At 39.5% G+C, this 16,284-nt stretch overlaps 1 protein-coding gene across 8 annotated transcripts in view; it reads right to left on the bottom strand.

Moving 5' to 3' along the window:
* The window catches only part of NSMCE2 (NSE2 (MMS21) homolog, SMC5-SMC6 complex SUMO ligase), a 230,332-nt gene that overhangs the window by 179,611 nt on the left and 34,437 nt on the right, over positions 1-16,284 (bottom strand). For all 8 annotated transcript variants that reach the window (XM_065903317.1, XM_065903318.1, XM_065903311.1 and 5 more), the window contains one exon: positions 6,724-6,830. In XM_065903317.1, coding sequence (XP_065759389.1) covers positions 6,724-6,830 — 107 coding nt within the window. The remainder of the gene's footprint in view (positions 1-6,723; positions 6,831-16,284) is intronic.

The following is a 16,284-nucleotide window of genomic DNA, read 5'->3' as shown; positions in this document are numbered from 1 at the left end:
TGGGCTCCACAGCACATGGTTATCAGTAGCTGAGGCTCCCAGGCTCTAGAGCAGAGGCTCCACAGTTGTGGTGCTTGGGCTTAGCTGCTCCGCAGTATGTGGGATCTTCCCAGACCAGGGATCGAACCCGTGTCTCCTGCTTTGGCAGGCGGATTCTTCAACACTGAGCCAAGAGGGAAGCCCTCTACATCAACTTCTCTCCCCGGGTTAATCAGCACATCTGGGCAATGTCCCTAGAGATGAAAGGAGTCTTTGTTAACGTGGACGGAAAGGCACCACACGCGGTTCTGGAGGGCTAGTGGAGGATTTCGCAGTACTTTCCCACCTGGTTCTAGGAGCTCTTCACTAATTCCATTGTTATCCCTTACCTAACAAGAGTCATTTCTCCCATGCTCAGGATCTCCTGCCCCAGCATTACAATCCCTCCTTCTACCTCTGTCAATGAGTCACAGTGCGAGGTACATTCTTACATCCAGTCACCAAGTGGTCATAGCCAATAAATCACATCCTCTGCCCTAGAAGTTTCTTCAGATAGTATAAATCATTAGCTTTCTCTGTGAGAAAGGCTCCCCAAATCTGGTATAACCAAAAAAGTAACTCCCAACTTACAAGATACTCCATAAGATTTCACGTTAAAGGGAATGTTAAAGTAACTTTAAAGTAAGATCTAAAAAAGGCAAAGTTTACCAGGTGATAAAGGGTGAAGGGTGAGGAGGCAGTGGAAAGTGATATGTCAAAAACATTCTAAACTAGTTGCATAATGTCAAGGCTGACGTAAGCTATACCTTTGACCCACCTTGTTCTTTTATTATATCTAAGATTGTGTTGGTTTCAACAACTTACACGAGGTATATTTCCACTCTTCTAACTCTCAACATACTAGCTTTCAAAGGCAGATAAAATGTTTGTGTTAGCTTATCAAGTAAAAAAGCCACAGTGCACAGGGCATATCCATGAACAGGTTTATAAGGAACAACCCAAGTGAGCCAATCCAGCAACTAACTGCCCCTCTCAGGTTAAGAAGAAAAATAGCCTCCTCCTCTATACTTGGTAGGAATTGTTATAAAAAACTGATTTTAAAAACCGCCAAGAAATATGTGGTAGCAATCTGACATAAATGCGAACAGATCTTAGATAGTCTATAAGATGCATGTAGCACAAAAGAGAGCAGCTGAGGAAGGTGAAGAAAATACAAATGCTCTGGGTCTTCCATAAAGTAAGATGTTTAAGCAGCACATACTGAAAGAAGCATACACGGGTAAAATATGACATTTCCTTTAAGATTTGAAGTTTGTTACAGTAAAATCGCACAATTAAGTATCATGATTAAAAAAAATGCAAAGTATTATGTGAATCTTAAGCTTTAGTTATTTTTACTAAACTCCAGGTTTAGACTGCTCATCAAAAAAGCACAGAAAATGAATATTTCACCACTGACTGTTAATAATATCTGTAACTAATAGGAACCTCTTAGGCCATTTGTTATTTAGCTTGGCGGGGGGCGGGGGGGGCATCCTTTTTCACTATGAGAATTAAGGTTATAAAAAAGTTACAAAGACCACCCCCACGATAGCAGTTGGACTCTTCATCATCTCATATTTGAAAAAAACTTACCTGAGAATCAATTTGAGGACTCTTTGGATCAAGCTGTTGCCTACTTTCTGAACTCTGAAGCCCACAAGATGGACTCCAAGTTTAGTTTAAAACCATCACACAAATCCAGAACCAGAAGTACACAGTATACAGTATTACCACTGCTTATTCGACACATGGAATAAGGGCTCCTGATCATGGAATTGGCTTTCCTGGTAGTTCAGTTGGTAAAGAAACCACCTGCAATGCAGGAGACCCTGGTTCGATTCCTGGGTTGGGAAGATCCGCTGGAGAGGGGATAGCCTACCCACTCCAGTATTCTTGGGCTTCCCTTGTCACTCAGCTGGTAAAAAAATCCGCCTACAATGCGGGAGACCTGGTATCAATTCCTGGGTTGGGAAGAGCCCCTGGAGAAGGAAAAGGCTACCCACTCCAGTATCCTGGCCTGAAGAATTCCATGGACTGTGTAGTCCATGGGGTCGCAAAGAGTCAGACGTGACTGAGAGACTTTCACTTTCACTTTTCGATACATGATAAGAGTCTCACTTCAAGAGGGATAATCCTGCGACCAGTAAAATGGCTTGAGAAGCAAAGTAGCAGCAGTGAAATTATTCTTATTAATAAATCGCCTACTGCCATAACCTGCTTTACTAATAAGCACAGTTCCTGGCTCATGGTAGGCACTCTCACCTGCAGATGAATGAACCCTTGACCAACCTTAGGCAGGTTACTCGGCTACTCTACAGACTTTAACCTTTCTATGTATAAAAGCAGGCTTTCTCTGACAATTTTCTCAAATTAAGTCTTTGGATTGATCAAGGCACTTTGAAACTCTGACATCAAGGAGAAGGAAAAAAAAAAAGATGCTTCCATTTCATGCAAAAAGTCACACAGACAGGGGAAGTTATATGCCGTGATCCCCATGTTGAAGCTCATCAGACTTTCATCTTAGATTAAATATCACTTTATCAGGAAGGAGTCCCCTAACCACCAACCCACTGCCCAGAGGATATTATGCCCCCTGAGTTAATAACTCTCCTTAAAAACTTTATTTTCCCTTTGCAGTACACAGCACAATCATTAAATAATGACTGTACTGCTCTTTGTTAAATGTTTGTCTCCCTCTCTAGACTTCAGACATTCTGAAGGTGAGGTCATGTGGGCTTTGCTGACTGACCTCCAGATTCTAGTACCGAGAAGTATCTGGCATATAGGTGTTTAGAAAACATGTGTTCAGTGAACATTTGAGAACAAAAAGCCAGTCAATGGTGCCCTTCAGGATACTCAAATAATAAAAGCTTAGAAATCAAGAAAGGGAACATTAGGTCATCAAAAGCTAATGTTCAGAACATTACTCTGTTCTCAACATGAAACTGAGAAAAGTTTTTCCTTAGCAGTCACAGCGATAAAAGAAGTAAACGGATCATAGCATATCTATGTGCCATTTTATAGCTTTCAAAACACTTTCATCACATGTGTGGTCCCATGACTGAAAATCTCCATAGAGTTCCTACTGAAATTGTTTGTGGTTTAACATGTTTTAAAGAGTTGTGACAGGTATATAACCCATTTACCCTGAAGGTTTTTATAAATGACTTACGGACTGCCTGGGAATTTTGCTTTTTTAGTGTTCACTGCAGTAATATTCCCTCTACAAAACAGCTGGGACAAAGTCTTTACTTCTTTTCTTTTTTTAAGTTTCAGAGCACTGAAATAAATACTGATTCCAAATAAAATCTTCAAGCATTGTAGAAAATAGCAGTTCTATTTTCTCAAAGGACAAAGAAAGGCGATCTGGGTGCTTTGTTAAAAGCCAAAGGGACTTCCCAGTCATGGCTGGTAAATTGAGCCACACCTTTAAGGTTCCAAAGTAAACTTCGAAAACATTTTCAGAGGTTTGTAACCTTCAGAGTTCTGTGCAGATGAGAGCAAATGAGAGATCTTCATTTAAATAAGAAACTCTTAATGCTCTTTGATGATTAAAAAAAATTTTTTTAAACAGAAAAGACCAGAGAATGGACGAGAATCTTGGCAAAGGATATAGGAATGGCAGTACTGCAATTCCTAAAAGCCTATGAGGGAGCAGAAGTGAGACAGGACTCATAGGGGTTCCTGTTATCTGTATTCTTTCTTAATTGTTGTTGTTGTTTAGTTGCTAAGTCGTATCCAACTCTTTTGTGACCCCGTAGCCCACCAGGCTTCTCTGTCCATGGAATTCTCCAGACAAGAATACTGCAGTGGGTTGCCATTTCCTTCTCCAGGGATATTCCCGACCCAGGAATCAAACTTGCATCTCCTAAATTGGCAGGTGGATTCTTTACCACTGAGCCACAGGAAGTCCACTCTTTCTTAATAATTTGATTTAAAACAATTTCTTTGTTTTAGAAATCATAAACACCTCATATTGTAACTCAACCAGCTAAAATCTAATCCTATATGATTCTTGGATTTCAAAGGAGGACAGGTTAAAGCCAATAAGTTTTAATTCAAAGCCCTGAAATAAAGTGAGCAAAGTACTTGTTTTTAAGAAAGATCCTGTTCCACCTTTCTCAGGAGTGTGTTTGGAAATTCAGGTTTGTAATAACATAGTATCTTTACCTCTATCAAATTTTATGAATGTCAAAGTGTTTGATACACAATATCTAATCGGATTAACACAATAATCTTATGAAACAGGCAGGTGAAGACTTTTATAGATGAAGACCATGAGGTTCCAAGAGGTTAAGTTTCTTGACCCATGATCATAACCGTGGAAAATGGGAGCACCAGAGTTGTAACAGTTTCTGTTCCCTAGACCCTTTCTATTGCTAAAGAACTATACCATTCTGACCCCTTTCAAGCTGCTATTCATTCTTTATCCCTCACCAAAACAAGAAATAAAATGGCAGTAAGACAGTACTCCATACTGCCTAAAAAGTGAATAGTATATAAAGAGGATAAAATATTTCCCTCAAAATAATGGTCATATCCCCACTATGTCTCCATATGGTTTTAGGTCTTAGAAATCTTACAAAATTATGATTTCCTATTCTTGGTCTCATATCAAGCTTCTACAGAAAGCACAACTTTGCATAAGAAAAAACTTCAACTAAACATGCTCTCCTCTTATGAAAGATCAGGGACCTTCCTGACAAGCATTAGAATCACTGAATCCAAGTTGGTTGCTCCATAGTGCAGGCTGAGGTTAGGGCTGAAAAGCTGGATAAAACTCCAAGCACCATCTTTCCTGTTTAGTAGGGTGGGGATAATAGAATGAAGTATCAAGATGAAAGAAATGCTGTTAACTACTGAATATGTGTGAGGGGAGGGCTGCTTTTCCTTTTTTCCCCTTTATGAGTGACTCAGTTTTTTGAAGGGGATAAAGTCCAATTCTTTATATAAAATTATCATGTATATCTGTAAATTCTAAGGTTTAATAGGAAAAAAATCCACATTAACTTCAACTTTTAAAATCTGTTTTCTTATCTATAATGTATACTGTGCTGTTTCCTTTGCAAAACATCAAGGTTAAAGCAGAAAAGCCTATCAAATAACCTCCACAAAATGCAAGGGTCAATGCTGGACCGGCCCATACATAGGTCTAACTCTGATCTTTGGCAGCAAATATATTTTATTCTTGGGCTTCCCTGGTGACTCAGTCGGTAAAGAATCTGCCTGAAATGTGGGAGACCTAAGTTTGATCCCTGGGTTGGGAAGTTCCCCTAGAGAAGAGAACAGCTGCCCACTCCAGTATTCTGGCCTGGAGAATTCCATGGATAGAGGAGCCTGGCGGGCTACACTCCGTGGGGTCGCAAAGAGTCAAGACACGACTGAGCGACTTTCACTTCACTTCACTTTATTCTATAAAAACAGCCTTGTTCTTTTAAGGCAGTGATTGTCAACTTAGGATACATAATAGAATGGGTTTTTAAAAATACAGGTGCCCCAATCCTGCTCCAGACAGACTGGTGAAATCAGAATCTCTTTAGTGTAAGGTAGGGACTGGCTGGTTCTAGCGGTCAGCAGGAGTTGAAAATCATTGCTATCAGTTTCAAAGACCAGATATGATACCATTTTCATATCTTCCTATGGAAGAAATATTCACAGTCCAAAGACAGTCACGATGGTTAGAAACACCAGAACTGTATAAGTTGAATGAGTGTATTACGTGGATATAAACAGACATTCTTAAGATAATCACAAATGCTACACTTAGTAAATATTAACCATCAAAAGAAAAAAAGGAGAAAACAAAATTTTAAAGATGAAAAAACTCAGAAAAACGGCATATAATCACAAACATATAACTATGTAATACTCACTTAAATATAGCTTAGGCATTAAGTCATATTCAAAAATTTCTCTTCCACTGAACAGCAGCTAATCTTGTAAAATATTTGAGTTTTAGAATTTTCCCATAGATATAAGTAAGAAAAAGCAAATAAAGAAACCAGAAGTATAAGACATCCTATTACACAGGTATTGGAAATCAGTTCAAAGGGGAGTTTCCACCGCTCAGAGGACAAAGCACTTCTCAGAAACATTACTGCAATCATATTGCTCATTTCTTACTCAACACAGTACTGCTGAAAAGGACGTTGCTATGTTCCCACCTTAACTGCTTTATGTGTTGTTCCTGTGATAGCCAGAGCCAACAAAGTTAAGTTTGGCTTCTGGAAAAAAACGAAATGCCAAGCTGCTTTATTTTTAAACTTGCTCTAAAACTCTTCCCTATTATCTGATTCTATGAATTTTGCAATAGCTACATATTAGTTACAGCTGGACAATGAGTAACCAAACCTGGTCTAAATTGTATGCTTAAACAAATGTAATAATAAAAACAAGTTCTATGCAGTTTTCAGTTTTCTATAAGAAACTACTCACATTCAAAGGGGGCTGACTAATAAAATCTGAGACAAAAAAAAATGCAAGGAAATCTAAACTGTAATATCCTAATTAAATCTAGGTGACCTATTTAGGAAAATAGTTAAGATTCCTATTCTATGAACTTCCTGATTAAGAAGAGATTAATAGCTACCACAGAAAGGATAAGAAAATATTAAAGGTTAGAAAAGAATTTTGATTTTGTGTTTCTATTTCTAAGTCAGTCACTTGTAACCAAATATAACCAGGTGAGTGGTGTAAACTTACATAGTTTATTGTAGATTGCACAGCCTTTAAATAATGGTTTAGTTCCCGATCCATCATTGCTAATTCAACCATTGCCTTATCCATGCTGTATTCACTACTCACTTCAGCTGAAAAATAAAAGGGAAATAAATTATTGTTTTTCACTTAAAATGCCGTATCTGGGAAAAACTGTACCAACATAATTATTAGTCAATGGTCTATGTAAATGATCTTGCAAAAGTATTATATCTTTTAAAATGTCTTCGATATACACCTGGTTCATTCAAAATTTGAAGAAGATGGCCAACAGAAAAAGGTTCGAAGGTGGAAATGTAGACTCAGACACACGAGTCTCAGGCTATGCCACCTACCTGGACGGTCTGAAATCAACCACTACACTTTTCTCAGCCTCAGCTCCATCATTCATTAAAGCAGCCCAGTTATATATCTGCACATGAACCTCAGTATCGTTAAAGATCAAATAAGGAAGATTTTTCACTTCTAGTAATGGTAGGCTGGGTTATGCAGACCAATCCTCCTACTGAAGACAACTAAAATGACTGGATAAAACAGGAAAAAAAGAGATCTCCTTAAAAACAAAAGTCACAAGACAGTAGAAAAACCAGGGCCAAGTCAGAAGTAGAACACAGGACACCAAAGTTGCATACATTCCCCTAGTAACTTGGAGGTCCCCACTCCTCAGAATAAAGAGGAACTAGAGAAACAAGCCCACCCTGCTCCTCCAGGCTGTAGGGAGGTTGGCCTCGGCCACTGAGCAGAACAGAGGGCAGAGAGAGAGAGAAAGAACAAACATGTCTCTGAAAAACTGTAACAACAAGCCACAGCAGAAATAGATCCCGAAATGTTTCAGGTATTGGTCAGAGCACGAAACAACCATGCTTACTGTATTTAAAAATTAAAAAACCCTCAGGGGACAAGAGGGTTACAAAAAGTGACTAGTAGACTAGAAAAGTGAGATAATATTAAAAGTGCTTAAAAAAAAATTTTTCCCCAAGCTCTAGACACACAATTTAACAGATCAGGAAAAGATAGAGAACACAGGATAATAAAAAATGTTAGCATTTAAAAACCTGAAAGAAATGCAAATAAAACTGGTGTCCTTAAATCACATTTGGGGATGCACACACTCGAAGACTCTTCATTCAAATACCCTAACTCAGACCAATGTCAGTATTCCTTGTCTCCCCTGAAGAACAATACAACTGTCCAGCTCAAAGTTATAAAATAATGTAAAACCCACTTACATTTGGCTTTTAAGAAATTATTTCCTAGACTTCTAAATTATGCTTTAGTTTTACGATAGTCAATAATAAACACATTCCTTAAAATATCTCCTGGGTTAACATGCTTTTAGTAGAGTATCTCTTGGCTTGTAACACCCAGACTTCACAGAATATATGTATACCTCTATATAAGTTTTTTGTATTTCTTTTTGAGGATTGGGAAGGAGCAGGGTTTATATAAGAAAAAAATTGTATTTACATTCACAAAATTAAATACAAATTTTAAACAAAATGGCATAAGAGAAAGGTCTCAAGTCATATACCAAATAAAATCGTAAGACTATTCAAAAGTGTCCAAACATCAATGAAAAAGACATGCTGCTTAGCCGTTGCTGGTACCAGCGTGTCTCTATTGCCATAATATGGCAACTGTTTGTTAAAAATCATATTAATTGCTTGATGATCAGAAAGAGAATATTAAACAATCTATATCCTAATGATGATGGGTTGTGACTTAACATAAGTATTTCACTGTATATATCTACATTTCAGCAAATTGGTTAGGAGTTTGGAACTGACCTATAATTTAGGGTTTTTTTAGTTTTTTCTCATTTAAAATAATGAAAAATATGAAAAAAGAAAATCTTTTTAAAAAGAGAGAAGTAGGCCCCTGGTTTCATACAAGTTTTATCTAATTAAAGGAAATAATGGTGCAGGTTTTGTTTGTTTTCTTAAAGAAATCAGTGTATTTTATGTGTAATGGATTCTTATTTTGGGACTACTGAAAACAATGGGTAAAACTGGTAACCCGAGCAAAGACTAAGAGCATAAATTGCTTTCTAAAAAATTCAAAAATTAATGGAAACTTCAACCTAAATAGAAACTCTCTAAAGGATGTATCAGGGGCAAATATAAGAAATAAAAATCTGTCAGGGGCTTAAAGCAGCAGGAATTGATATAACGTTGGAAACCTTCCTCTGGAATTGAGTTCATTTTTTAAAGCACTTAGAAATGTGCTTTTGACATTCAAGTTTGCAAAGTAAGCAGGATGATGCTCTTATTATCAAGGGCCCGTGGATAATATTAAGACTTGAATTAGATAACAATTTAAAATACAAGGCCAAGGAAACCGTCCCTGCAAAGGAGAACCTAAGCGATGATGGCTGGGCCAGGATTTGATGGCATGAAGCCTAGGGGAAGCATCTAAGGAGGCCAACTGGGCACACGCAGCCTCCACTAAGGCTCAAGAATGTTGGGACAAGCTAACGAACCTAAGTGATGAATAGTGCAGCCCGAGGCAACAAAGAGGAAACACCAGGAAAGAGCAGGAAGCTACTCCTGAAAAGAACTGAGAACCACGCCACACCTGGAAGTGATGCTCAGTCAGATAACTTCAGCCTTAAGTCAATGTTTTGACCTGCTGGAGAAAAGGGCTTGGAGAGACCAGAGACAGCAGATAAGAACTAGAGGAGACTCCCACAACGGCATCTGGCAGGGAGGCCATGAGAAACATCCATATCAAGCAGTTGTTAACCCCCATTTCCCTTATTATTACAATAATAACCGTTTTTTTATTTGTGTTCATGCTTCAGAAATACCAGGCAAAGAAAGGTATACGGAATGTGTCTTGTTCTACTAAAGAACTGAGGTGGGGAAAGATCATAGTGTTGTATGAAAAAGGCTAAATAAAGCCCCGAAGAACTCAGGAGGAAAAGAGGGATAAACACACGATGGAAGTTGGCTGTTGACTAAAACGTCACTGGGGAATGGAGAGGGGCAGAGGGACCGAGTAGCTAGAGGCCCCTTGAGTCTTTATTCCACGGTCCGTAATCCCGCTATCCAAATTCTCCCACTCTTACGGAGACAGCCGTTCCTAAAAACCCACACCGACCAAATTTAACCCACCCTTCAAGGGCTGAGATCAAGCCTTGCCTACTTTTAAACTCTACCAGCCTAGAAGGATCTCATTTAATTTATCTTAACAATTGTACTTGATACTTTAGCACTTTGAACCATAAGCAATCTTGTTTTCCTATATGAATTTGTCTCATTTTTCCAAACAGATTTTAATCCATTTGAGGGTACAAACAATGCCTTAGTGTTCTTGGGATCCAACAAAGAAATATAACAATATTCTTATACAACCATCATATAATAAATTTGAAAATTAAATTTTCAGCAAACTAAAAATTGTCCTGCCCTGATATTCAAGTGAATTCAAATGTAAAGAAGATATGTAATATAAATGTATTTGCCTGTTCTATTTTCATTGCGATTTTTCCATAGGAAAAAGACTGGCCCCAAAGCAGGGTGGGGAGCAGGGGCATTACAAAAATGATGTTAAAATTCACTGAATGACATAGCTCAGAGAGGAAAATATTACTGTACCACAAGCCTGGAAAGTAACTGCAATGATAAAAATATATGTAATAATAATAGCTGTAGCTAATAATTAGTAAGCACTTATATTATGAGCCAAGATGCACTCAGCACACTGTGTTTATATTAAACCTCACAGCAACATTAAGAGAAAGGTAGTTTTACCTCCACTTTATATGAGAAAAGTGAAGCACCATGCAGTTGAAGTAATAACTCATTCAAGGACACCTGGTAGTGAATGGCAGCCAGGCCTCGGCACGCAGACCTTCCAGCTGCAAAGTATGTATACTAGCCTCCCTGAGCTAAAAGGTGCTTCAACACGAGAAGGATCAAGCGCCTCTAACCTCTCCATGAATATCTAGGGAACAAATCCTGGGGGTGAGGGAACTGGGGAGAAAGTCATGGCCCCCAGCTAGCTTCATCTCAGCTCTGGGTGGCCTGTTCCAAGTAGGACACTGGCCAAGGTCATTCAAATGTGACTGGGCCTGGTCGAGGAAAAGCTTTCCCAAATTCCTTGGAAGGGGAAATCAGTAACAAAGAGAAAATGATCTTCCCCTTACGAAGTTTTAACACTGGTAAAGAGAGTGATCTTTCCCATCAGCAAGGCTAATTGGAAGGGCTTTATAAAAGCAACCAAGTCACCGACTGAATGCTCAGAAAGTAACTAAGTCAGCTCTTCTAGCAGCTGCTAAGTCCACGGGAACCAGGCCAAGAGCACCAGCAGCAACAGAGCAGGAAGCGGAAGCCACGCCAGGGCAGCAGCAAAGAACTGTTTTCAGAGGAGGGAAGGGCCTGGGAAGCCTTCACACGCAGACATACTGCTGAGTGGAGCCCAGGGTCAAACCATTTCTACTCCAAGCCTTTGATGGGGATTCCCTGCTGGCTCAGACAGTAAAGCGTCTGCCTGCAATGTGGGAGACCTGAGTTCGATCCCTGGTCGGAAAGATCCCCTGGAGAAGAAAATCGCAACCCCCTCCAATACTCTTGCCACCATCTTCCCTAGCCAAGCGGGGGTCTGGGAGTCTAGCATTTCTTAGATGTGCCACTGAAAGAGCATTAGTGTATTAAAATCAACTCTTGCTTGTGTTAATCAAGTGAACCTAAGCAATACACTTGAACATTCATTTACAAGCCAATAAATAGCTGGGAAGGTCTCCTGGAGACTTGGTGAGTCCCGTGTAACACGTCTGGCACACAAATTAAGAAACTCCTCCAAGAAATTACTTCAAAAACTAGCTGAAATGTGTCCCCCCTGCCCCTGCAAATTAAGTCTAGAGGGCACAAATAATTATAACTGTTCCTGTAAGTACGCCAGTACAGTGGCTGGCCTCCTGCAAATCCACCTTGTTCATACACCCCCGTGATCCGGCTCAGCACAATCCCAAACACGAAGGACTGCTAATAAGTACTATGGACTGCTAATAGAACTCGAAGAACTGACCAAGTGTTATGTAGACCAGGAAGGACCACAGAATGAAGTCCATTCTTTAAAGACAGTTTCTGTTTCATTTTGTTTTTTCCTGTTCATTGGTAAACCCTAGAAAAATAGTGACAATTGTTGAAGGAGGGCTTCTTTTCAGGCTGAAGTGCTCTGATATTTATCTAATGTTTATCTGAATGGAGGCAGTTGCCCTGTATATGATTCCCCTAAAGTCACACAAACCTGTAATTATGCAATCTCGGCAGCCACGCTAATCATTAGACATGTCACCTGTTACCCAATGTCAGAATGCATTAACAGCAATATTATAACCATACTATTCTCTCTTGAAGTGTTGGATAAGGCACTGAAGTTACATGTTACATAAAATACATTAAGCAGAAATGGGTGATGTAGTATTGCAATCAAATTCAACTTAAAATTTATGAGATTTCAATGAGAAGATGATGATGGCCGAGACAGGAATCAAGTATGAAAGCAAAATAACTGTATGAAAACTAGCAATCAATGAGGGCTGTCTCAAAAGAAAAAGACTGGGGCAAAATGAGGGAGAAGAGAGAGGTCTCAGGGAGAACAGGAAGGGAGGAGACCAACTGGCTATTTTACAGATGTCAGCACACTCAGGTGAGACAAATCCCAGGTCCTCTGTGGCTAAACAATGTAAGTTGTAAGCCTTTAACAATATGGTAATTCTTGATGCGGCACAATACAGAGTCATGAGAGTTTATCCTGGGTGAGTTCCAAGATTGTCTGGGGTCTATTCCCACCTTATTCACTCCATATAATACCACTTTCTTGGCCACTGGTGAAAAAAATAGGGATAGAGAAGATTCTCTGTAGACTGGTCAAGATTTCCTTCCACACCAGTGACCAGTTCAGCAAGAATGGAAGGTGAAGTGATGCCGCTAAGAGATGCAGCTTCGTGATCAATTACTCTAAACAAGGCCCCTCCCAAGCCACAGCTGTCCTCAGTAGCAGCCTAAGGAACACCTTGGAGAGAAGTAACTTCTCTACCCAGGGGCCTAGCCCCAAGGCTTGGGAAGCACGGCTGAAAAAGGTCTGACAGCACACAGCACCGGGAGTCAAATAAGTTCCCCCACTGTCCTTCAAGTCTTCAGCAGAACTGCCTTCAGTGATACAGACTGAAAAAGTATCTGCCCTCCTCCGTCCCCTAGCACATCCACCTCAACTCAGCTCTAGGCCACCTTCCCATACCACCAGATACCTCTTCTATGATTCCAGCCCCAGGGTCCTGTTCCAGAATCCTCCCTAGTCTCCAGAACAGAACCAAATGCTTCATGCATTCTTGGTCCAAAAGACCCCTTTACCTTTACAACAAGGACACGTGTGTGTGTGCGCGGAGGCTGGGGGGGGGGGGGGGGGCGGTTTGGGAGGCACACCCTCAAGACAAATTTCACCTACTTATCCCTTCCAACGTTCTGCCCGTGATTCAACAGCACTTTTGCCCATGCTCAAGTTGTTTCCTGAAATTTTGTCCTAAACAAACAAACAAATACTGCAGAATCAGGTGTTTTTTTTATTCCACCAAGTCATGTATAGACATGTCTGAACAGGAACAAGACCAATTATATAGAGTTGAATAAAATTCAACACCATGCATTTTATTAGTAAAATACCAAGACAAAGCAGCCATTCAGTACTTTGCGGGAGTTGCTGACTCCAGATCAACATGAACCACACACTCAGAAGGATCTGATAAACGTTCAGGGCCATAAAGTACATGTGTCCATTTGGCAAGGAGGAAGGAAGGAAAGGAGGCAGAGAATGGCCTGATTTATGTTTTAAATTTCCTAGAACAGGTGGTACATATAGTAGTGAGACCTTACTTTCTGACACAGGAAATAGGGAATAAATATTTCCTAATCTCTTCAAATTAAAACTTGATTCTTCCATTATTTTGTAAGCAAGAAATGTCTTCTTTTTGGATAAACTCAAATAAATGACAGTATAATCCAGACTGCCTCTTCCTCCCTCTGGGGGGGAAGAAAAGCCCTTTCCTCTTTTAAAATACAGCTCCAGCTACCTCCAGCAACATATTAATATATGACACACACACCTACCTCTAGGAGTGGGGGTGTGTGTGTGTTGTTCCTGGCAGCCTAGTATTAAGCAATCATTATATATTCATCAAAAGTCGAATTTAATGACTTAGTCACTGCTTGAGCAATATTTAATAGAAACTTGGTTACTTTTCACTGCACTGTACTTTAGTCACCATTATTCCTCCTCACAGATATTCCTGTGGTAAAATTAAAATGGAATCCACATTACATAACCACCTCCCACCAGAAATTATAGTGAAGACTGTAACAGTTTATGACACCAACTGGTAAGCAACTGCTTCTTTCACAAGCTTAGGGAATATCAGGGAAATCTTTGAAATACTGACCTTTACAATCATCTTTACCCACCTATACAATTTTCTTATCATAGTAATACAGAAGAGGGAAGTTGTATAATAGAGTAACTCAGCGAGACAGTTTTGGAGTCAGTTTACATTCAAATCCAGGTTATGTTACTTGCTAGCTGTGTAGTCTTTGGCACATAACTCTGAGTCTCAGTTTCCTCTTCTGTCTAATGGGTACAATAACAGAACCTAACTCATAAAGCTAATATGAGGACTATGTGGGAAAATGTAGCTAAACTGATTAGCACAGGGCCTGGCCCACAGTATACACTCACAAAATATTATCTATCATTATAATAATTACAGAATTGGTAACTACACTACAAATGTAGTTAGTCTAAATGCTGAAAGCACTTTGCGTTTAGAACTAAAAAGTATCCAGTGAAGTTCATCCCTTCCACTCTCTCAGCTGTTTTGGATATGGTGAGACCAAAGCACTAATATAAACCCACAAGACTACAATGTGCTAGAGAAGCTTTATCAACAATCCCCCATCCCCACACACCCACCCACTCACACACTACTGTCCAGAAAACTCACTCACCTAGCAAATGCTTAACAAGCAAATGCTTATTAAGTACTTACTACAAGCCAGGCAGAGGTGGATACACTCTGAAGCAAGCAGGAGTGGCTAACACTGCCCATGTCAGGGAGGAAAGGTTTAACAGGTAACGGGGTAAATGTGACTTGTGTCTGGAAACATAGTGTGCATCAGATGTTCACCAGTTTGTGTAGAGGCTAAACAAATGCCCTAGGTCCTCTCCACCTCTATAGAGTTAAAGTGGTCACACAAAAACCCTGAGAATGAACAGAGGAGACACAGATTAACTCTTCACTGACCACGTGCCAGGCACTTTGAATACACTCCTCATCCTCTGTCACAGCAGAGTAAATGAGGTCTTGGTAAATACCATTTCAAGACAAGGAAACTGATGCGCACTCAGGCTAAATCATTTGTCCCAAGTCACACAGTTAATAAACGGTAGAGTTAGGATCTGACCTCAGGTCTGACTAAGAGCATGGAAGGCATGTGCAAAAGTGTCTGAACTATTATGCACAAATAAGTAAAACACACTTCATGCAAAAGTCATGGAATAATGAAAAATCGGTTCTCCGGTCTAAGAAATTCTCCTAAACATTACCTTCTTTTAAGAGTGAGAGAAAGTGAAAGAGAGGCTGACTTAAAGAATTCTCCAAAAAAAAAAAAAAAGAATTCTCCAAAGCAATGGTGACCACCTTTCATTATATAGATAAATATTCCTTAGGATGTGTAGTTAGTATCTATAAACCACCATGATAAAGGTATAATTCAAAATATTGCTTGAAGTAAATTCGATGAAGAATAAAATTTAGAACTCAATCTCTGGATGTAATGTTAGTTTTTACCAGTCAACAAAAGCACTATGAATCCCAGGCTATGGGCATCTATCATTTTAAAACATATCCATAGACCTCTCTTAGCTAGCTATTGTAAGGCCCTTGATCTTTAAGGTCAAATCTGCCTTTTACACGATTGAGATCCTTTCCCTATTCCCTTCCTGTCGGTTTGTTCCTGTCTAATCCCCAGCAGACTGGAAAGAAACAGTTAATTCAAGGCAGTATGTAATATTTACAGCAGCATCCCAGCCAACATAGTTTCAGTGGCTACCATTTCTCGCTGGTTTTCAAGTCCTTGGCTGTGCCCAAGTTTTAGATAATAGTGTGGGTGCCGAAGAAGGTTCAGGAGGCTTAAAGAACAAAGCCTGGCTTTGACTTCTGGTTCAACATCAAAGCTCTCGCGTGAATTTATGGCAGCAAAGACAAAAGGAAGCGGGGCTTAAACCTCATGAGAACACTGAAAAAATTAAATGAAAACGTAGGTAAAGCACCACACAGGATGTCTTAAACACAGTGGACTCTAAGTAAATGAAGGTTACTTTACAGTTAACTGTTGTGCACTTTGCAATATTCCCCAAGTAAAATCTTCTATTTCACTTAAACCAGTATCTATTCGGGGAAAAAAAAAAAATTTCTTTTTTTTTAAATGCAATGTGGCAAGAAAAAGACAAACTGTCCCATGAAAAACTCAGCAAACAGATATAAGCAGAAAT

The sequence above is a fragment of the Muntiacus reevesi genome, chromosome 12 (genome assembly GCF_963930625.1).
Source record: "Muntiacus reevesi chromosome 12, mMunRee1.1, whole genome shotgun sequence".
Classification (NCBI taxonomy): Eukaryota; Metazoa; Chordata; class Mammalia; order Artiodactyla; family Cervidae; genus Muntiacus; species Muntiacus reevesi.
The sequence above is the reverse complement of the archived record's forward strand: the minus strand, read 5'-3'. Positions and strand labels throughout refer to the sequence as shown.